Consider the following 20,107-nt stretch of genomic DNA (forward strand, 5'->3'; position numbering starts at 1 on the left):
TCAGACCCATACCCCTGTTTTTAGATTTCTTCTACCCATACCCCTGTTTTTAGATTTCTTCTTCTTAGCAGAAGTGGTAACTAAGCCATCAACTGAGTTGAATTTAGAAGCTTCATTAACCATATTGTCACCATCAAACTCAGGATTTCCTGCAATATTGGCAGAGAAGAGCTCCGCGAAAGCGGCTTCTCCATTGTCAATAATGTCAAGTTCTCCTTGTTTCTCCTTTGACTGTTTCTTCTGTTTCTTTTTAAATCTGTTATCATCATCGTCAACTTGAATGTCTTTGTTTGAGAGATTTTCACTGGTTTTCTTTCTCTTATCGCCATCTTTGTTTCGACCAGGCACAATGCCTCCAGAGTTCTTTGCATCATTAATAGCATCAAGCTCCCCTTCTTTCTCTTTTGACTTCTTTTTCAATTTCTTCCCTGCTGCAGAATCACTTTTGCTCCACTGAATTTCTTTATTTGAGGGTTTGTCATTTGTTTCTCTAGTGCCATCTCTTTTCTTTTCCATATGAACTTTTATCGTGTCATCAGCATTATTTGAGGAATCATTAACTTTATCAACTATATTGTCCTTTTCATTTTTGGTGATTCTATCTATTGGTCTAGCATTGAATATACGCAAGTTTGGCAATAGATTTTTGACCTGCAACAATATTGAACATAGATTAATCCAGCTAGGAGCAGAATTCTTGAAAGATGATTAACATGATAAAATGATTGCGATATTACCTTCTTTGCCAATTTATCATATTCAGCTACAGGGTTTCCTTGTAGATTGAGGTTATTCAGACTGACTAATGACTTCAGCACCTGCTATTCGAGCATGTTACCATTATGCATGGTGACGAAGTATATAGAAAAAACTTGATGAAAACAAATATAAAAGAAACAAATATTTCAATGCCTCACCTTCAATTCTGACCATCTTGTGATCAAGTTCTTTCCTAAGTCTAAATTTTGAAGCTTCTTATTAAAAGCCAACTTGGCCGGAAGAGTCTAGACAATTCAGAGAGTGAGACAGAGAAAGACAACATAAGAAATGAACAAAATATCAATCATGATATTAACAAACAAAAAAAAATATAATGAATTTGAGGATAGCCTGCTATCATAAAATGACCACTGGGTACATGATTTACCTTAATGTCATTGTCAGCAAGTCGGAGTTCTTTCAATTCTGTGCAAGACTTGAGCGAAGAACCAATAATCTGGACTTGGCAGTTTGAGAGAGAGAGCTGGAGCCAATCTTGATTAACAGCCTTAGCAACAGTCTTTCAAAATAATAGCTAACGGCAATTAATGACCAAAGCATTGCTTACCTTTGTAATAGCTTTCATATTGAGCAGAGAATCGCCAATTTTGCGAATTGGATTTCGAGAAAGAACTGCATGAGAAACAAACATTTATCCCAAGAATCAACTTAAATTCCAATAATGCTTTGATCTGAACACAGTATCATCAATCACGAACATGCAAAATCAAAAAGAATTGCACACAAGTTTGCTATCTCCTCAAAATCAAACAGGTTTGCTCTCTACTCAAAAGTCTTTCGACCATGCCTTAACCAACCACTCCTTTAAACCAAATCCTAGAACAAGTAAAATTTATAGAGTTAAAAATTATTGACTCTAAGAAAAATGTAATTGTTACTTCTCTAAGAATTACAGCTCTTATTCCTCTCCCATTCTCGCCAAAGTTCTATATAGACAACACCACTTGAACAAACATAGGCTAGAGCATGTAATGTCAATCTACTAACAAACATCAGCCAAGGAACAGATTTTATCAAACACAATGAAGTGTGAACATGAAGAAATAAGAATCTGTACCAAGAGAGTTCAATTCCTTCATCTGATCAAGTTTGCATATCGAAACAATCTCATTGTCTGCACAACCACCCCACCCAACAAAAAAAAAGGTTAAAAAACGAACTGATTTCCATATTTTATATCACCAACTTACAAAAAGGGCGCTGCAATTAGGGTCTAAATCTCACCATTCAGAATTAAAGCACGTAAGCTCACGACAGACATCACCTCATCCATCGATCTAAGCTTATTTTTGCCCGCATTCAACACCTGAATTTCAAAGACAGAACAAGGTGAATTTAAATAATCCAATTAGCTCATCATTTTCAAACCTAAACTACTTCAAACAACTAGTTTAGATCGAGCAAGTGTCCCAATGGACAATAATAACAAACGGATAAAAGATTTCAACCAAATCGCCAGTAACAATAAGCATCGGAACCTTCTCATGGGAAAACAAGAATCTCTCATAAGCAACCATTTAAAAGTGTAAAAAATGTAAAATATCACGAACAAAGCAAGGGAATGACACTTACAGTGAGCTTAGAGAGTCCTTCGATTCCTTTTAAGCTTTGCAATTTGTTTTGCACAACTGATAGCCACTTCAAATTCACGCAATGCCTCAACCCCTTCAAATAAAATTAAAAAAATAATAATTAAATTTCATGCCAAGAAATGATAAAGGCGTAAATTTGTTACTGGGGTGTTGGGGAAATGAATGAATGGTAGGCACCTCAAGAGAAGTGAGGTTGTTGGAGCTAAGGTCGAGTCTCTCCAAGTTGTTGAAATCGGTCAAGCAAGAGACGTCGGAGAGAGCTTTGTGAGTGAGAGTCAGAGATTTTATGGAATTGGGATCGCCAGTCTTGTTGTCCTTCAAAATTTGCTCGGTGCTCAGTCGTGTCATGATTTGGCTTCTTTGGTTTAGTCTTTGAGAATTAGCAAAACCCTAGCTTTGAATGTCTCTGCTTCCAGGGTTTATCTCTAAACTCTCAGGCAGTGTTTGTTCCGTACTCGTTTGAGTCAACCGACACGTCGTTTCAATGTAATTTTTTTTTTTTCAAACCTGAAGGAGTTCATATTAGTGAAATTTACAAATATGATCCAATTGTTAGGTCAACTCACAAAAAATAGCTCAACTTTTCTCTCTCTCTCTCTCTTTTTTTTTTTTTTCTCGAGGCCGGATCACAATGCCCAAAAATATGTTTGTTATATATTATTCCTTTAATTAGGTTTGAATGGAAACAAAAAACCTCCCCGTTAAATATCAAACTCTTAACCCTTTTATTACTAATTGAACTTGAGTCATTTTGAGCACAAAAGACATTCACAAGCAACCGATCTCTGCCTAAAAGCATTTATATTATATTAACTGTATACCGTTTAAATAATCTATCACATATAGTCACTCAGTCAGAAACAATCTCGTTTTTCCATCTCTTTTTCACTAGCACCAAACACCATTTTCTTCACTCATTCAACTCTAAATCATTATCAAACCCCAATCGTAAAAATATTAGGTTTGTGTTTCGGTTTTTTTTTTCTAAAATACAAATTTAATTTAGAGAAAATGTTTGTAAATTATCTAAAACAGTTCTTCATTAGCAATGTAGGATGGACTAATCAATGGAAAACTCTTATTTTTTACCCTCTGAAACAAAGAAACATAAATTTTAAGTAGAGATTGGACTGTGAAATCAATAGCCCTCTTGAATAGATGAGTCCTGATCGAGTGACATTGCATCCTGGACCCCAAGTACATAATACAACAAACATACAGGCACGGAAAAATCTAGTAACATCTTCTTACAAAGCAGCCAAATTCTTCGATAAAGCCATCCAAAAAATGACAGTACTTGTACCTCCATCTTCTGCTGACAAGTAGAGGACCTATGAAACACCAAAACCCCACTACAAATCCAAGTGCCAAGCTTACATACAACAACCAGTCCACTTCGTCTTCATCTTCGTTCCCATTTCCATTTGGATCTTCTGGTACAAGAGGATTATTCTCATTACAATTAGGAAGTGGAGCTCCGCATAGATTGTTGCCGGCAAAACAAGATGCATCGAAGCTTTGCAATTGAGTGCTTGAAGGAATTTTCCCAGTCAAGTGATTGTTGGACAAGTTCAGGTGATTTAAAAATGACAAACTTGACATACTTTGGGGAATTTTACCAGAAAGTTGGTTCGCTGAGAAATCGAGGGACTCAATTGATTTCATATCACCAATTTTCTCAGGAATTTTGCTGGTAAAAAAATTGTGGGACAGATTCAGTGATTGCAATCCTTTAAGATTTGTCAGTTCCATCGGTATTTCTCCCGAGAAATTATTCTTCGAAATGTCTATGCTTCTTACCAAATTCAGAATGGAGTTATATTCAACCATAGACCCTTTCGTCACAACTGATGCATCCACCACAACTTCACTCTCATCCATCATTGCAATGTAGGATATCGCATTCCCTAGAAGAGATGAGTCCGTCGTCGCTATAGCAGTGAAGTTACCGATGCATCTGGGTATAGTCCCTGAGAGATTGTTATAAGCAACATCTAAAATTTGTAAAGAAGTTAGACGACAAAGTTGAATCGGCAAATCGCCATGGAACTTGTTTGATCGAAGAATGAGAATCGACAATCCAGAAAATCTTTCTCCCATCCATGTTGGAATATTCCCGACAAACTCGTTTTCGCCCATGTCAAGAGATACCAAACTTGAACAATTTTGAAATGACTCGGGAATGACTCCAGAGAATCTATTATTGCGCAGGTTCAATGTCAAAAGAGAACTTAAAGTTCCAATTGAGGTCGGAAGACTACCAGTAAGGTTATTGTTACCTAAATTCAGCATACCCAAGCCAGGCCAATTCATCCAACAATCAGGTATATCCCCAGAAAAGTTATTTTAAGTAATTTTTCGAGAGTTGGAGATAAGAAGTGCTCTTTAACCCATTACATATTAAATGAAAAATGGACCCCGAAAAACCATATGCTAGATGGGGGACGTAGAAGAGGCGATGGACGGTAACGAAAATCTAAATTTGGAATCTCACCGTAGATTTGGTTGCTAGAGAGATTCAAATATATGTATTGGAAAATGGAATTCCAAAACCAACGAGGAATAGTTTCTGAAATTCTTGTGTTGGATATGTCCAAAAAAGACAAATGCTTTTGTGAATGAAGCCACGATGGAAAATGAGGCCCTAAATGACATGACCTCAATTTCAATGTATCGAGTTGAAAAGGAGGAACCCAGTTCGGATTGACTTGCAAGATTAGCGGGTTACCAGATGTAGAAAATGAAGTCAGTTTTGTTAGATTGACAAAATGATTTTCAGAAAGTGTTCCACTCATCCTATTGTTGGACAAATCTAGATATTCTAAATGTGAAAATTTTCCCAAAGACAATGGAATAGAACCATTCAACAAGTTGTTGGACAAATCTAGGTATTCTAAGTTTAAAATTTGTCCTACAGACAATGGAATGGAACCATTCAGCCTGTTTTTGGAAAGATCTAGATATGTCAAATATGTAAGTTCTCCTAAAGCAGATGGAAGTGGACCTGAAAGAGAGTTGTTACGTAGTCGAAGTCTGTTCAAACTTTTAAATTGCCCAAGTTGATTTGTCAAGTGACCTGAAAATTGACAACTCCTCAAAACTAGTGACTCTAGTGCATGTGCACCGCATGCAGAGAAAATATCTAAAACTTCTGATAAGTCTTGACTCAATTTGACAAATGACAGATCGATTGATGTCAACTTACAAAGCCGTACAAACGATGTTGGAATCTTCCCTGCAAGATCATAATTTAAGGAAAGGTCGAGAGTTTTGATAGAAGTCAAGTTTTCTAGACCCATCGATGAAATTGTGCCTAGCAAGGAATTATGTTGAAGAGAAAGGAACTCAATATCACTAAGCTTAGACAACCAACCAGGTATTGCAGAATTGAATTCATTATAAGATAAATCAAGATGTCTAAGAAACGTCAAGTTTCCTAGTCCGATGGGGATTTTACCTTGAAATTGATTACCGCTTAGATCGAAAAAGACTAAATTATGAAGACCAAAAACCCAACTGCTAAATTGAAACAAAGAGTTATTCAATTGGTTTTTGGAAAGATCGAGGGTCTTAAGGGAGGAAAAATTAGCAGAGGATGACGGAGGAAAGTGATGGAGTTCACAGTAGGACAACTTTAGTACTTTTAAAGAAGAGAGTGAGTTTGTGACAAGTAACCAATCAGTGGCTTTGCTAAGGTCAGCTTCACTCAGATCGAGGTGCTCTAGCAAAGAAAGACCAGATAGCCATGAAAAACTTTCAACTTGTGACTCATAATTCTCACTGAGATCAAGATATTGAAGATTAGAGAGATTTCCAAGTTGGTAAGGAATCACTCCTGCAAATTTGGCTCTAGAGAGATTCAGGTATCTAAGGTTCTTAAGAGAACCAAGATATTTGGGAATTTGAATTCCATGGAAATCATTTCCGCTTAAGTCCAAGTGAATCAAATGCTTTAAGTCAACCAAAGAGGGATTTATCTTACCAGCCAGCTTTGGCCCCGTGCCGTTATTAGGATTAGGATTTCCAAGGTTGAGCTGAAGGACATGGCCAGTGAAGTTGTTACAAACAACACCATCCCATGCACAGCAATCTTCATCACGAATATTCCAAGAGGCAAGACGGCTGGAAGGATCTTTGAGATCTTGTTTCAACTTTAGAAGTGCTTCTCTCTCACTGTCTACACAACCCACGCAAGGGTTGCCATTGCAGAAGCTGATGTTGATCATAGTAGCTATAAAAAATAAGTCAAGGAAAACAAGGGCAACAGAAACACTCATGATTGTTGATTTCATCGCTGTGGATAGAAATTTAATTAATGATAAGAAATGGTAGGTTGCTTATGAGAAAGTTATCATTTTGAATGATATTTATAATGTCCTCTGTTTGCCCACCTGATATGTCCACGATGTCCTCAGTTTGCCCGTTTGATGATTTGGGTTCAATCTAATTTGGAATACGATGATAATCAAGTCTTCGAGAAAAACTCAACTCTTCGAGGTCATTAATTAATTAACTTCTATGGGTTCCTCTGGGTGGACTTGTAATTTACATTATTAGAGTGAACAAATGTCACACTCGTGTCATTAAGCCACTTAACATAGTTAATTTTGAACAAAAGTTGTTTACTTGCCGGCTTCATGCAAATATCAACAGACGATACGCTTGAAGTATGATATTCAAGTTCGTGTCGATCTTTGGATTAGTTTTCTTTTATTATTATTATTTAGCCGGCAACCTAACCCCACTCACCCTTTTGAGCTGACTCCAAGCTCTAAATCTCTTATTTTCATCACAACTGCTTTACTAACTCAATTAGTTAGCAGCCACATAATGTGAATGATAATGAGCTAATTTGTCCCACTATTTTTTTTCTTTTTTTATGTGCTAGCTTTGGTTTGGACCATTGAACGAATATTTTCAGTCACACACTTTTCTTTTAACTCGGCTATTTTGAAGTAATTTATATGTAAAACAGAACTTGGACGTCCTCAGGACGTGCCAGTGTATAGAAGTAGTGATATTGAAGGGAAAAAAAAAGGTAATTTATACGTCGAAGTCAAGAGCCGGCATCTACAATTTTTTCACCGTTCATTTCAAATGACTAGCTAGTTTATCCCAATGAATACTGAATTTGAATATATTTATAATAATCATTGGGACAAGTTAAGCAGCCTCAATTTTATCGACAATTTTTACACTAATTTGAACCTTTTGATTAAGAAAGAATGAACGGTCGACATTACAATTCAATTACTTTCATTAATAATATTGTTCGCTCTCCTTTAATAGTTCCTTTCAACATATTAACAGTACATTTTTCTCCCTCATTGCCTTTTCTTCTATTTTCTTTGTTTTTGAACTGTTGTGCGCAAGTTGGTGTCGACTTTGGGGAATCGATAATGATCTAACTTACCCTCTTTCTTTTTAAGTTTGTAGGGTGGTCGGGCAATTGTAACTTTAAATCTATATTATTAAGTGTTGGATAAAAACTTAGTTAATTTTATTTCACATTTATATGATGAAAAATTTATAATTATCTTTATTATTTTTATCAAAATTATTATTTAAAAATTATTTTCACTATACGCTATTAACTTTTATTTCATAATTACATTTTATTTTTTACACCGTCTCAATACCAAACAAAACCTCGATGTACTATTGACATTAGGTATGCATGGTTCGCAGGCCATAAGACTTTACCCATTGTAACGTAGGATTTTACGGACTAAAAGTAAGCTGTCTAATTTTATTAAGAATCGTGATTCTTAAAAAAAGTAACTCCATGATCAACATCTCTAGAATCATTTAGATTTTGGATGACCATCTTTGTTTTGATCAGGCACAAGGCCTCCAGAGTTCTTTGCATCATCAATAGCATCAAGCTCCCCTTCCCTCTCTTTCTATTCTCACGTACCACTTTCTTCCCAGCTGCAAATCAATTTTGCTCTGCAGAATTTCTTTCATTGAGAGTTTGTCATTTGTTTCTCTAAAGCTATCTCTTTTCGATTCCTTCTGAACTTTTATCTTGTCATCAGCACTTTGAGGAATCATTAACCTTATCAACAGCATCGTCCTTCTCATTTTTGGTGTTTTTATCTATTGGTCTAACGTTGAATATATGCAAGTTTGGCAATAGATTTTTCACCTGCTATGACATTGATTCTAGATTAGTCCTGCTAGGAGCACAAATCTACACTTGAAAAACCATCATTACCTTCTTTGCCAATTTATCATATTTAGCTACAGTGTTTCCTTGTAGATTGAGGATTAACTAATGAATTTAGCACTTGCCATTCAAGCATGTTGCCATCATACATGATAAGAAAGTATGTATGTAGAAAAAAAAATTAAGGGAGAAATATAAGAGAAAAAATTTTCATGCTTCACCTCAATTCTGAGATCTTGCTATCAAATTCAGAGATTGAGATGGAGAAAAACAACATAAGAAATGAACAAGATATCAGTCACAATAATAACAAATAAAAAATATAATGAATTTGAGGACAGCTTGCTATCAATAAAATGACCACTGTGAACATTGTTTACCTTTTTGTCATTGTGAGCAAGTCGGGGTTCTTGTAATTCAGTGCAATACTTCAGTGACGAAGCAATAATCTGAACTTGGCAACTTGAGAGATAGAATTGGATCCAATTTAGATTAACAGCCTTCGCAACAGTCTTTCAAAATATTAGCTAAAGACAATTAATGGTCAAAGCATTGCTTATCTTTGTAATAGATTTCATATTGAGCAGAGAATCGCCGATTTCGCAAATTGGATTTCGAGAAAGAACTGCAGGAGAATCCAAAATGCCGAAGAGCATGATTCAAGTACACCATCGTCTAAATGGCAAAACAAACATTTATCCCAAAAACTGACTTAAATTCCACTAATGACTTCTTTTACTGATCTGAGAGCAAAGTATCATCAGTGAAAATATGTAAAATCAAAAGGAATCGCACACGAGTTTACAATATCCTCAATCAAACGTATAGCGGGAATAGTAGAGTCAATGTTATTGTCAGACTCTATATATATCTATATATATTTTGAGGTGTCAATGCCCTTATTTTTTATTTTTTAATACGGACACGTTGTTAAATCTTACAATTAATAGTGTTTTAATTTTATTGAATTACATAGTTTAATAGTGTGTTCTCATGAAAAAAATTGAGGGCGTCCACACTAAAGAAGGATCATATATATATATATATATAGAGAGAGAGAGAGAGAAATTTTCCAATCTAATATTTTAAAGTGCAGGGAAATTTGAAAAAACTTTAAAACTCTGCGGTTTTAAAAGTGTTAAAGCTTTTCTGAACTTTTCTAAACTTTAAAATTCTGGACCAAAAAACTACTACTACACACACACACACACAAGGGGCATGTGTGTTATACTTTTGGACAGTTCAAACAATTTACCACACACTCATAAACAATCTATTTTTTCCACCTTTTTTCATTTACATCAAACACCAACTTTACCACTCATTCAAGTCTAAATCGTTATCAAACAGCAAAATTTTTAGGTATATTTGGAATGTTATGAGATTTTTCGGATACTAAGAGTAATTTTCTAATCATATTTCATTCGTCTATTTTCAAGTAAAGCAAGTACAAGTCATTAACCTTAATAGAGACCCTCGTTTGGTATATGCGGGATATGATATTTGACATGTACTCACTCCTAAATTTAGTACACAGAAATGAAAAATAACAAAACGTGTATAGATAAAATATGAAGAGTCTGGAGATCTAGACGCAAGTAGCCGGGATTTGCTTTCCGAAGAGAGTTGGTTTGACATTGGAACACAAAGATGTCGTTTCAGGACCCTCAACCTTAACATTAACCCCATTGTACACCAAGTTTATATTCCCAATCTCAATATTTTGGCATGGAATCTTTTGGCTACACACAAGACTTACGGCAACCTTGGTAGCTGAAGTGCCACGGATGTTATTGAATCTCACATTGCTGATCTTCACTTGCGAAGGAACCTGTAAAATATTAACGGCAGGGCGTGTAATCATTAGCTGTCAAATATAACTGAGCGGTCTGCTTTAAAAATTAAGCTGAAGCATAATAGTTTGAGAGATGAATGAATGTTCATGTACCTTTATGTTACATTTATTATATGGGCAATACAGTTGATCTATGACGATGCGATTTTCCACATTGTTCGTGACAATGTCTTCAAAAGCGAAGTTGGAAGCGATTCCAACGTGAGAATCAGGTCATGTTTTGACTCTAACCCCGTTACTTGTGCCTGTGAAGGTACAGTTCCTTACAGTCAATCCAACAACTTCTTCATCTTTTGTATCCTTTCCCAGGCGACCAACACTGATACCATGTCCTGGTCCGAAAAAAACGTCAGATACTAAAATATTTTTACTGCCTTGACCAAGACAGACACAGTCATCACCGGTGGCTATAACTGAATGTGATATCTCAATCCCATTTGATCTTCCAATATGAATTCCGTTAGTATTAGGACTATCCGCGTGTGCTGTGATTTTGAGGTCATTTATCTTCAGGTTGTAGCAACCCAAAATGTTAATGTGGAAGTATTTGCTACCAACAGATTTTATCCCAGTAATTGTTGAGTCGTTCAGGAAATTGAATCGCATGGACTGTCAATTAGACACCAAAGCAATATTAACTAATTATTTTAACCCTGTTTTCATTAGCAGGTTTACAAAAATAAAACAAAAACAAAAAACAAAACAAAAAACATAGAGAACATTGTTAACAAGACTTACTGTGGGAAGCTGGCAATCGGAGTTTTTGTGGCATTGATTTAGTGGCCATGCAGTTTCGCCTTGGCCGTGGAATGTTCCTTCGCCGGAGAGAGTGAAGTGTCTGAGATATTGAAAGGTGATCCAGCTTTGTTTATCGGGTAGTTTTGATAGGCCGGTTGGTGCCTGGACAAGCCCTTGAAGTTGAAAAGAAATTGGAGCTTTGCATGGACCTTCAAGTTCGACAAAATTCGACAAGTATTTTCCCGGAGTTACCAATACCGTGCTTTCTATTCCATCCCAGTTGCAAGCTTCTCTCCAAGCAGTACCAAAAGCCTATATTAAATTGACAAGAACCAAATACTTACTATTTTTAATTAGTAAAGCGACTACGTTTTCAAATAAGGCTTTCATTTCGTGTTGTTGTTGAGCAGCTGTGGCTATTAAGCTGCGGATCTTATTTTCTTACCTTACTATCATCCTTAATGCCATCGGCCGCGGCACCAAAGTCCTTGACGTTGAAAACTCTGTTGGTTGCATCGATACCTTTTACCGAAGTAATGAACAACACTAGTAGTGAAAATGCTTGCTGGGAGTAGGAGCTGAAACCCATTTTATGACTGATTGAAGTGAAAGTATTGTATATTCCGATAAATTTGAGTAAACTTTTTTATTTTATTTTATGTTTTTTAATGGTAGATGGTAGATCGATCATTGTAGAGAAATTTATAAGGTAGTGCGAGTGCAGTTCCTTCACCAATTTTGAATCTTCTATTTAGGATTTTAGGCTTTTAAAAAAAAAGAAACAACATGTCTTGTTTTAGCATTACTTTGGGAGTAACTTCCTAATAATATAATGTTGGCTGTAAATTGTTTCATTGGTCCATTGATTTCTTCGTTATAGTAACTTTCACTGTCCTGTTTTTATCAAATTCTACAACTTGCATATCTCACAATCCAATTCTCGCTTTATACGGTTACCATCTCAGGGACAATAATATCTTTGATCATATATCTCTAGCCAGGTCTCCGAATTTTTCTTTATGAAATAAGTGAACCGATAGCCGCTAGTTACTCCAATTTCTATAAGGATTTTGTTCAATGTAGTAACAATTTATAAATAATCTTTCATGCATTATAACTAGAAATTACAACTAAAAATTAAAAAAAAAATTAAAGAATTGAAACGGATTTGTAGTGTTCATCATTTCTCTGTGACGAGGCTTTTACTATCTTTTACCACACATGTGTTTATTGATTAGAAAAATTAGTTACATATAATTTTTATTTTTGAAACCTTGTAATTCAACTTAACTAGGATTTTGTATCTTGTACTTTTCCAACTTGGGTTCCGGCAACTTAATATTCGGAGTCCCAGTAGCACAAAGTATTCATTCATAATCATTAACACAAGTCAGTCCACACATATCGTTATACTGATCATCGTCTAAAGGTCTAGCTAAATTATGTATTTAATTAACTCCCTCTGTAGATACTTCGATTTTGGTATCCTGGATTTTGATTTCGGTTGATCTTGAAGATGGCGGATAAACAATCAACAGCAACCAGCAGTAATGCATTGAGGATCAACTTTGTATCAGAAGAACAATTGGATGAAGCCAAAAAGACAAGAGGCAAAAGAGTTGAAGACGGGACAGCACAGAGAGACAGGCCTATTCACGAGATACTGAACGAGAACAAAGCCAAAAAGAAAAAGGAACTCGAGGACCGCCGGAAGCACAATCCTCCGAAATCCTTGGACGAAGACGAGTCCCAGTTTCTTGACGGATGGGAGTCGTATAAGAAGGAAAAAAAGCGGCGGCTTGCTGACGAAGAGGCCATGGAGCTTCGGCGTTCCAGGGCAGCCGAGGCATCACAATGTGTTGCTTCCAAGGAAACATTAACAAGCCATGATGATGATGCTCATCAACAGAGATTGATTATTGGGAAGAAGAATCCAGCGTCTTGTCCCTTGAGCTCGATTATGAAAGTGGTGCCGCTGGCAAAGAAACCCAAGAAAGATTTTCAAAGTGTAGCAGCAGAATCTTCTTCAGGTACGTTGGAAAAGATTGATGCAGCTGAAAAATTTCCCAAACCTGCAATGCTAAAAAGAAATAGGGGTGATGCTGATCATAATAAATCCCCTGTAACAATAAGTCTGGTTATTACTATAGTGATAGCGAAGATGATGATTGAGTACTATAGTATTTGTTTATATTGTTGTTATTTCAGGAAAGCTTTGATTTATTTATGCCTTCTGTTGTTCTTCTCACAATCAATTAGAAATACTAGTCCATACTTAACCTTTTTTTTTTTTTACTATATTGCAATCAAAGGATGGCTGATATTTATAATCAAATAATTCCTGAAATTATTCTACATTAAATCTATGAAACACAACCAAAATTTTCTTTTCACTAATAGTAGAGAAATATCTATTCTACTCACATTTTGTGAGAAAAGGACTAACTCCACCCAACTTGTTCATTAAAAAACTCAATTAAGTACTTACTTTTTTTTTTCTCTGGCAAGTGACAAGTAAGTCCACATGGATTGTATTTACCATTTTGACGCATTTTCTTTTTGCTATATTGAAAACATTAATTTCGGATCACTCTTTTGTGGGATGTTGATCTTCAAAATATATTACAAATTATTGTAAATCTCAACTTACCTTCTATTTTTCTAAAGAAGATAAAAAAATTTCATCAATCTACCCTCATTTTTCAGTTATCTTTTGAATAAAAATGAGAGTAAGTTGAAATTTATAATAGTTTGGGGGTGTTTTAAAATTTTTACTTCACAAGGGGATATTTCAAAATTAGTTTGTATTGAAAATAGTAATAAAGCACTTTTTAATTATTTGTAAGATCTCTAAAGATTTCATCCTAAGTAATATGGTGGCATCCATCCATTAGATGGTAGAAATGTGAAATAAGATTTTACATTCTAATGGATGAATGACATATATCAAGAACTAATACTAAAGATCAATAAATAAAATAAAATTACGAAAGAAAGTTATTCACATTTTTCTCACTTTTGCTGAAATATTACACCATGATGCAAGCCGAAATAAATTGTCAAAAGTTATAACAATCATAAAATTATTAGCCAGCATAAGGTGATTTATTAATTTGGGGTGTTTATGAGTTCAAATGTTGAATGAGTAACATAAATGGTATTGTTGGTATTAAGCGAACCTCAAGGATTCCCTTGAAATTATCCCCAATAATTTATTATTATGAATAAAAAATAGCGAGCTTCCAGTGCTGGTGCTGTACAAGAGAATGAGATAACGCCTCTTTTGCTCCTAATCATTCAGCATCAAACAAGAGTGCAGTGACGCGGTCTCTGTCTCACAGAGCACAAATATCCTTCATCTTCAAACAAACAATTAGCCAAGCAAGAAGCCAAAAAAGCCCAATAAAAAATGGAAGCTCTTTCAAGAATTAGCTTCTTATCAAACTACACTCGCTCTTATTTCCCAATATTCTCTCCACTTCCTCAAACCCAGAAGCCGCTTTCCAAGAAAACATCACCATCTTCTCTCTTAAGAACAAGCACTCGTCCAGGTCAGCCACCATCCTTTGCCCTTTTTTGTGACGCTTCCTATGCTTGCCACTGAATTCCCATTTCAGCTTTTGTGTTTTTATTTTATCCTTATTTGACTTCTTAGTGAGTGAAGTTGCTGAAGAGGATATTCTGCAAATGTTCTTTAAAGATAGAGAACTGAATGGAGATTTTATTTCCAAAGCTTCTGATATGTTTTAGCTGAAGGGGGCTTCGAAATTCGTTGGCTCTGATGCTGATACTGGCAAATTTGCTAACAATTCTGAACAAGCTCACCAGGTAGCTTTCTTGATTTTGATTCATAAGAATGTATTGTATTCTTTTTTTCGGCAATTTCCAGTTTTAATCTCTCTTCGTGTCCCCTGTGGTGGTGTAGAAGTATGATAATTTCAAACATTTCTGGTTTATGGAGCATCTTTGTCAGTACTGTTCGTGATTCTTGGAGTCTCTTAAGTTCTGACTTTGGAGTATGGACAGTGGAATTGATTCTACAACTAACAATGGACCAGTTTAGCTGTTTCAATGAGAAATCTTCTAAAATTGCTTATTTATTTAGTTTTTTGAATATCAAATAAGAAGTTACTGAAGGATATAATTATGCCAAGTACAAAAATAGCAAATTGATTCATTCGATATCTTGAAGGATTTTAAAACTTAGCCAAGCCTGTATTCTGTTGGAATTAGCAGTAGCATGTGTACTCTCATTCCTAGGCTTTTATAAGACATAAATTACAGCCTGAGGTGCAGCTCCTAATTACAATTGAGGCTTAGACTGGGGTAGCACTGCTGTTTATAGAAGGAGGACTTATTCGTTCCCAGCATTGTGAAAAGGTTCCATTGAAATTTGAGGCAGTTGACAATGCAGATGTCTTATTCTGATCTGTCCTATGTCACCTCTTTAGCATTATACTGTGGCATCAACTCCATTCTTGACGCATTTATGAATTCAAAGTGCATACATATCTCCATGCTGGTTTCAGCTACTCTCTGCTTTAAAGTTCCTTAATTTAATTGCTAAGTATAACTGTATAACATTCTGTTCGTTCTGTGTCATTCTGTTCGTTTTTATTCTGGTGTCTTAGATGATTTGTTGTGCTTCTGCTGTCATTGATGGTATGTATATTGTAGGTCATAGAAAGTGACAATGATGATGGATTTTTGAAACTCTCGAAAACCCGTGAGTGGCTATTAGGTGACAACTCTGCACCAATCAATAAGAAACCTTCTGCTAAGGTATGCATTTTGTTGGCTATCATTAAATTATAATGAGCTTGCTTGAAAACACTCTCTCCCATCTCTCCATCCTCCTTCCCTCCTTTTCTCCCCATTTCAGCAAAGCAGGGGAATTTGTTTTAAGTTTTATATCTGCAATTTCTTACTGCTAACCGATGCATGTAAATACAGGCTTTGCAGGATGACAGTGAAAGAAGGAAGAGACTGAACTTTCTTAAATATGAAGCTGTATGATACTTCTCTTGAAATTAGAATTTCTCATGGTTAGTTGGTTGTTGATGTGATGTCAATGCCTGAAATTGGGATCTTTCTGTTCGGTTCTAATTCCACTATTTCTTTTAAAAAGTTAGATTCTCTTACATTTGAAAGTTAAATTGTTTGTTGTTATCTAACTAACTTAGAAAGAGCTGATTAATAAATGAACATATTGTATAAGTACGTGCAAGGGTGGACTGGTTTTTCTCCTTTTGGTTCTAGGGGTATGATTTCATTATACTTATATCTGTAGCTTTAATCTTGCAAGCTGAATGAGCTGATGTTCACCATGTGACTCTGTTTTGATTAAAGGTTGTTTATATATTCTTCTGTTAGCAAATGGCGCTTTGAGAGATGTCTGTTTGCAAAGGAAGCTGTAAATTTGGTTACTTAACCTTCTGTTTTGAAACCATATTTCTCCAATTCAATTCCCAGGTAACTGGGATAGGACTTAATAGATTCAGTTTTATGTTAAAGTTGGTAAATGTTAATAGAACTAAGGGTTCACAGATTTGGTATGGTACCTGTATGCTTTTATTTTTCTATTTGTATTGGTTAGATGTGGAGTGGTAACATAATAGGGAAATGGAGCTAGTTTGATCAAGTTGTCTTGTATTTGGATTTTCTGATGTGTTACCTGGATTATTAGAAAATTGTATTTATGCTTCTTGTTATAGCACGATTGTTGTTATGTTTGATTTACATGCCTTGCAGACAAGGTACATGTTAGACTCTGTAGTCTCTGCTCTTTTCTCTCTGCTCAAACTTTTAGGTTGTGTGATAAATTAACAATGTTAGTACAATGTTAGTACCTAAAGGCTTGCTTCTGCGCCATAGTACTACCAAAGTTGTCTAAGATGCTGGTTTTTGTACTTCGATCTTGCAGCTCAAGAGTGAACTGATGCTTTTGTCAGTTGGCATTGGAACTGCATATAGTGGTTATTGTTTGATAATGCTCTCAGTCCAGGTAATATCTTGACAGAAATTTAAAGCACAGTGTTTAAAGTTTAAAAAATTTTTAATATCAGACCTTTCTCTAGCTTATTTAATAGAAGTCTGGAATTTTGCACTCTGTTATTTTGCTGAAAGATATGATTGGAAATAAATATGAGGATCTGGTGACAACGGCTCTAAACTACTTTTTGATTATATTTTCATCTATTTTCAGTAGTTGACTGTACAAATTGCGACAGAGTAGGCAAATTTTTTTTTTCTCTCTCCCTATTCTACTTTATTGAATGGATTCATGTACTTTCTTTAAATGTAAAGTAAGATATTCGTGAAATATTGTAAATTTTGGTTTTATATAGAAATGACCTTATTAATTTTATAGGTGGCTTTTAGCTATATGGTTGGGGTTCTTTTCAGGTAAGCTGATCTTTTATTTTTCATTATTTATATATAGTGTTTTTTGATAGAAAACATAGAAACTTGTATTGAGAATAAAAACATGTACAGAAAGTGAACAAGGAGTCCGCAAATAAAGAACCCCTAAAGATCACAAAAAGTCCATGCAGTTCAATGCTGACCAGATGACCAAAAAAGTATAGGATCTATATGAATAAATGATCTCACAACAAAAACAAGCTCAAAAGCACAGAATTACGCCAACACCCCTTACAGTTTAGATGAATGAAGAATAAAGAAGAATCTTGAAATTCCTTTGTTAATGATGCCCAAAGAAAAGCTAGTAATCCCACTCTTTCCCACAAAAAGATGATGTCTTCCTCAGAATCTTAAAAACAATCTTTAATTTCTTTAAAGCCAAATCACCCAAAAAGTGGCCAGAACTGAACATTTCCATGACACTCTAGCTTTTTTACCTTTCCCAAAAGCATCAATAATCTCTGAAAGCTGAGAAATGCTAGAAGCCGGAATCACTCAAGAAATTCTAGCTGCCTGAAACAATGAACGGCATTGTGACAATGCAAAAACAAATGATCTGCTCTTTTGCTATTTCTCTTGCACATGACACACCAAGAAGGACAAGCACACATTATGATTCCATCTTTGAATGGCATAGTTTACCTAGAGCCAAGGACCAAACAAAAAGTGGAACTTTACTAGGGTCTTTAGCATTCCAAATCACTGGGTAAGTTGATCTATTTTAACTAAGGATAATATTTGTCAAATAATACCTTGATGAGCCAGTTTTCAAAATCAAAGCTCAGTGCTGAGTCCTAGATTTTGAGCTACGACTCAAAAGGAAGGTTTATGAATAATAACAATACTAAGTACTGCAATCAGTTGTCGAAAAGAATGGTAGATTCTGCTGTTTCAGTTACTTTGACAGAAAACTTTTTCATCCAAATTTTTACTTGCCAATAATGTAAAAATAAGTGTATAACGATATTATAATGCAAGGAAACCATGATAATGTGATATGCAAAGTTTCTATAGAAAATTACTGTTAGTCATCCACAGGAGTTTTTGGCCTAAAAAATCAATAGCTGGAGAAATGGCTCATGGGGTTGATGTCTTCTATCAAATATTCTTGATTTAGTGAACTCCCTTGAATGTTTTCGCTGTGGAGGAATTATCTTTGTGTGGTCTAATTGGTACTCCAAATATCTCAGAAAATTTAAAGATATCGCTCATTTTCTAGTTTAGGGGAGTAAAAAACTCCGAGTAGTGCTTTTAGCACATTTTTTGATAGAAAACCGAAAAAAGGTTTAGTAACAGCAGGAGACCATCTGTTCGTATTACTGATCCTAATTCTGATAGTTTAATAAACCTCATTTCCAGTGCAGTTGCTTGTACCTTCAGCTCTTATACCAGCATGCAGACCGGCTGTCCAAGGACATGGTTCCTCAGATTTTCATGCGAAAGAAGTCCAAGAAGTACATATTAAAGCTTCTGCATTTTTTTTTTCTTCCCCTAATGGCGCCGTTGTAGCTAAGTTATTCTCTGTCTCCCCCTTGATTAAGCAAACATTTCCTTTTCTTTTGTAGAATTGGAATTAGAAGTGAGGACCTTAAGGACTTCTTAGAGAGATCAATCAAGGGAAGTAGCCTTGCTCTTTCGTCTCCAAGGCTTGTGATCCCGGTTACAATATATGGTTTGTGGGTTCTGTCTCATCGGTATTTAGCCAATGACTTCTTTGATTTCCAGGTAGCAATTAAAAGAACTTTTATTGTTGTCTTCAGCTGTTTGTATAAATTTTCAAATTAATCATGAAGCCCTCAAACTATTAACATAAGTTGTGTTTATTAATTTGCCCATTGGTTCCTGTTTATTGCAGATTGTTCCAGCCATGGTTGGCATGTTTGTATATAAGGCTGCTGCTCTTGTTCAAGTTTACAGAGACAACGAAGACTTGCAATTAGTTTTTCCAGAAAATGAGGAAGGTTCAAGTGACTGAAATTATCCATATTAGCTCTTGGAGTATTTCATTTTGATTCTGAAATATTTTGAAGCGGAAGGCGTTCCCAAAGACTAATTTCTGCAGGCTACCATCAAGCTTCTAGTGGAAAAAGCACCCCAAAAATCTAAGTGGAATGATTCATTTTCCCGAGTGGCTCTATAGGCAAAGTTGACTGGTTAAAGTCGAACTTCAGAGACTTGTAGGGAACTGTCAGGCATCTCTTCCAAACTCCAACTTTTATCCAATCTTTTTATTGACATGAGATAATGACTGCCCAAAAAAATTGTTCTGATGGATGATATAGAACCATCTGAGTTTGTAATGCTTTCACGGTTTTTGTTTGCTTTAACTATGTAGTTTGTACTCAAAATCATGTATCATTTAGGAAGGGAATGATTGCAGTGTTTGTAGCAAAACTCGAATCAAAATAGAAGATTATAATGCTTGTTCAAGATGCTTTTCTTTCCTTTTTTTTTTTTTTGACATAAAAGGAAGTCTTGCTAAATAATAGGTTTGTAAACAATCCCAAACTGTTCTTGATAAGCAATACAGGATGAATATGGATCGATTTA

General features: G+C 35.3%; 5 protein-coding genes across 5 annotated transcripts; 2 read left to right on the forward strand and 3 right to left on the reverse strand.

The window, feature by feature from the left end:
- LOC18034890 (protein phosphatase 1 regulatory subunit SDS22) lies at positions 1–2,830 on the reverse strand. Its single transcript, XM_024179874.1, has 9 exons — positions 2,550–2,830; positions 2,353–2,445; positions 2,005–2,086; positions 1,838–1,894; positions 1,328–1,392; positions 1,148–1,243; positions 918–1,004; positions 738–818; positions 1–651 (listed from the first exon to the last, which is right to left on the reverse strand). The coding sequence occupies exons 1-9, from the start codon at positions 2,718–2,720 to the stop codon at positions 1–3; spliced, it is 1,383 nt and encodes a 460-aa protein (XP_024035642.1). The 5' UTR covers positions 2,721–2,830.
- A 775-nt stretch (positions 2,831–3,605) lies between these two features.
- LOC18034503 (receptor-like protein EIX1) lies at positions 3,606–6,664 on the reverse strand. Its single transcript, XM_024179875.1, has 2 exons — positions 5,101–6,664; positions 3,606–4,651 (listed from the first exon to the last, which is right to left on the reverse strand). Exons 1-2 carry the CDS (start codon positions 6,662–6,664, stop codon positions 3,606–3,608), a joined length of 2,610 nt encoding a protein of 869 aa, XP_024035643.1.
- Positions 6,665–10,129: 3,465 nt separating this feature from the next.
- Positions 10,130–11,723, reverse strand: LOC18034782 (exopolygalacturonase clone GBGA483). Its single transcript, XM_024179876.1, has 4 exons — positions 11,580–11,723; positions 11,135–11,446; positions 10,664–11,005; positions 10,130–10,372 (listed from the first exon to the last, which is right to left on the reverse strand). Exons 1-4 carry the CDS (start codon positions 11,721–11,723, stop codon positions 10,130–10,132), a joined length of 1,041 nt encoding a protein of 346 aa, XP_024035644.1.
- Positions 11,724–12,650: 927 nt separating this feature from the next.
- On the forward strand, positions 12,651–13,353 carry LOC18033920 (protein FAM192A). The gene is made up of 2 exons (XM_006424096.2): positions 12,651–13,164; positions 13,343–13,353. Exons 1-2 carry the CDS (start codon positions 12,651–12,653, stop codon positions 13,351–13,353), a joined length of 525 nt encoding a protein of 174 aa, XP_006424159.2.
- A 1,049-nt stretch (positions 13,354–14,402) lies between these two features.
- On the forward strand, positions 14,403–19,959 carry LOC18034270. The gene is made up of 10 exons (XM_006424099.2): positions 14,403–14,685; positions 14,790–14,877; positions 15,024–15,150; positions 15,812–15,916; positions 16,088–16,144; positions 17,058–17,138; positions 17,505–17,539; positions 18,922–19,011; positions 19,123–19,282; positions 19,413–19,959. The coding sequence occupies exons 1-10, from the start codon at positions 14,544–14,546 to the stop codon at positions 19,530–19,532; spliced, it is 1,005 nt and encodes a 334-aa protein (XP_006424162.2). The 5' UTR covers positions 14,403–14,543; the 3' UTR covers positions 19,533–19,959.
- Positions 19,960–20,107: the final 148 nt, after the last annotated feature.

Source organism: Citrus clementina, unplaced genomic scaffold (genome assembly GCF_000493195.1).
Source record: "Citrus clementina cultivar Clemenules unplaced genomic scaffold, Citrus_clementina_v1.0 scaffold_8, whole genome shotgun sequence".
Classification (NCBI taxonomy): domain Eukaryota; kingdom Viridiplantae; phylum Streptophyta; class Magnoliopsida; order Sapindales; family Rutaceae; genus Citrus; species Citrus x clementina.

What these genes read in the sequence shown, in the direction of transcription:
- LOC18034782 (XM_024179876.1), bottom strand. Translation starts at nt 11,723, where the DNA reads ATGGGTTTCAGCTCCTACTCCCAGCAAGCATTTTCACTACTAGTGTTG. An exon ending in GCATTAAGGATGATAGTAAG is followed by an intron (nt 11,447 to 11,579) that starts GTAAGAAAATAA and finishes AATTTAATATAG; the next exon opens with GCTTTTGGTACTGCTTGGAG. An exon ending in AAGAAGTTGTTGGATTGACT is followed by an intron (nt 10,373 to 10,663) that starts GTAAGGAACTGT and finishes AATATTTTACAG; the next exon opens with GTTCCTTCGCAAGTGAAGAT.
- LOC18034270 (XM_006424099.2), top strand. Translation starts at nt 14,544, where the DNA reads ATGGAAGCTCTTTCAAGAATTAGCTTCTTATCAAACTACACTCGCTCT. An exon ending in TGATAATGCTCTCAGTCCAG is followed by an intron (nt 17,139 to 17,504) that starts GTAATATCTTGA and finishes TTAATTTTATAG; the next exon opens with GTGGCTTTTAGCTATATGGT. An exon ending in ATGGTTGGGGTTCTTTTCAG is followed by an intron (nt 17,540 to 18,921) that starts GTAAGCTGATCT and finishes TTTCCAGTGCAG; the next exon opens with TTGCTTGTACCTTCAGCTCT.
- LOC18033920 (XM_006424096.2), top strand. Translation starts at nt 12,651, where the DNA reads ATGGCGGATAAACAATCAACAGCAACCAGCAGTAATGCATTGAGGATC.
- LOC18034503 (XM_024179875.1), bottom strand. Translation starts at nt 6,664, where the DNA reads ATGAAATCAACAATCATGAGTGTTTCTGTTGCCCTTGTTTTCCTTGAC. An exon ending in GACTTCATTTTCTACATCTG is followed by an intron (nt 4,652 to 5,100) that starts GTAACCCGCTAA and finishes TGCTGAATTTAG; the next exon opens with GTAACAATAACCTTACTGGT.
- LOC18034890 (XM_024179874.1), bottom strand. Translation starts at nt 2,720, where the DNA reads ATGACACGACTGAGCACCGAGCAAATTTTGAAGGACAACAAGACTGGC. An exon ending in AAGGACTCTCTAAGCTCACT is followed by an intron (nt 2,087 to 2,352) that starts GTAAGTGTCATT and finishes TTTGAAATTCAG; the next exon opens with GTGTTGAATGCGGGCAAAAA. An exon ending in ATATGAAAGCTATTACAAAG is followed by an intron (nt 1,244 to 1,327) that starts GTAAGCAATGCT and finishes GATTGGCTCCAG; the next exon opens with CTCTCTCTCTCAAACTGCCA.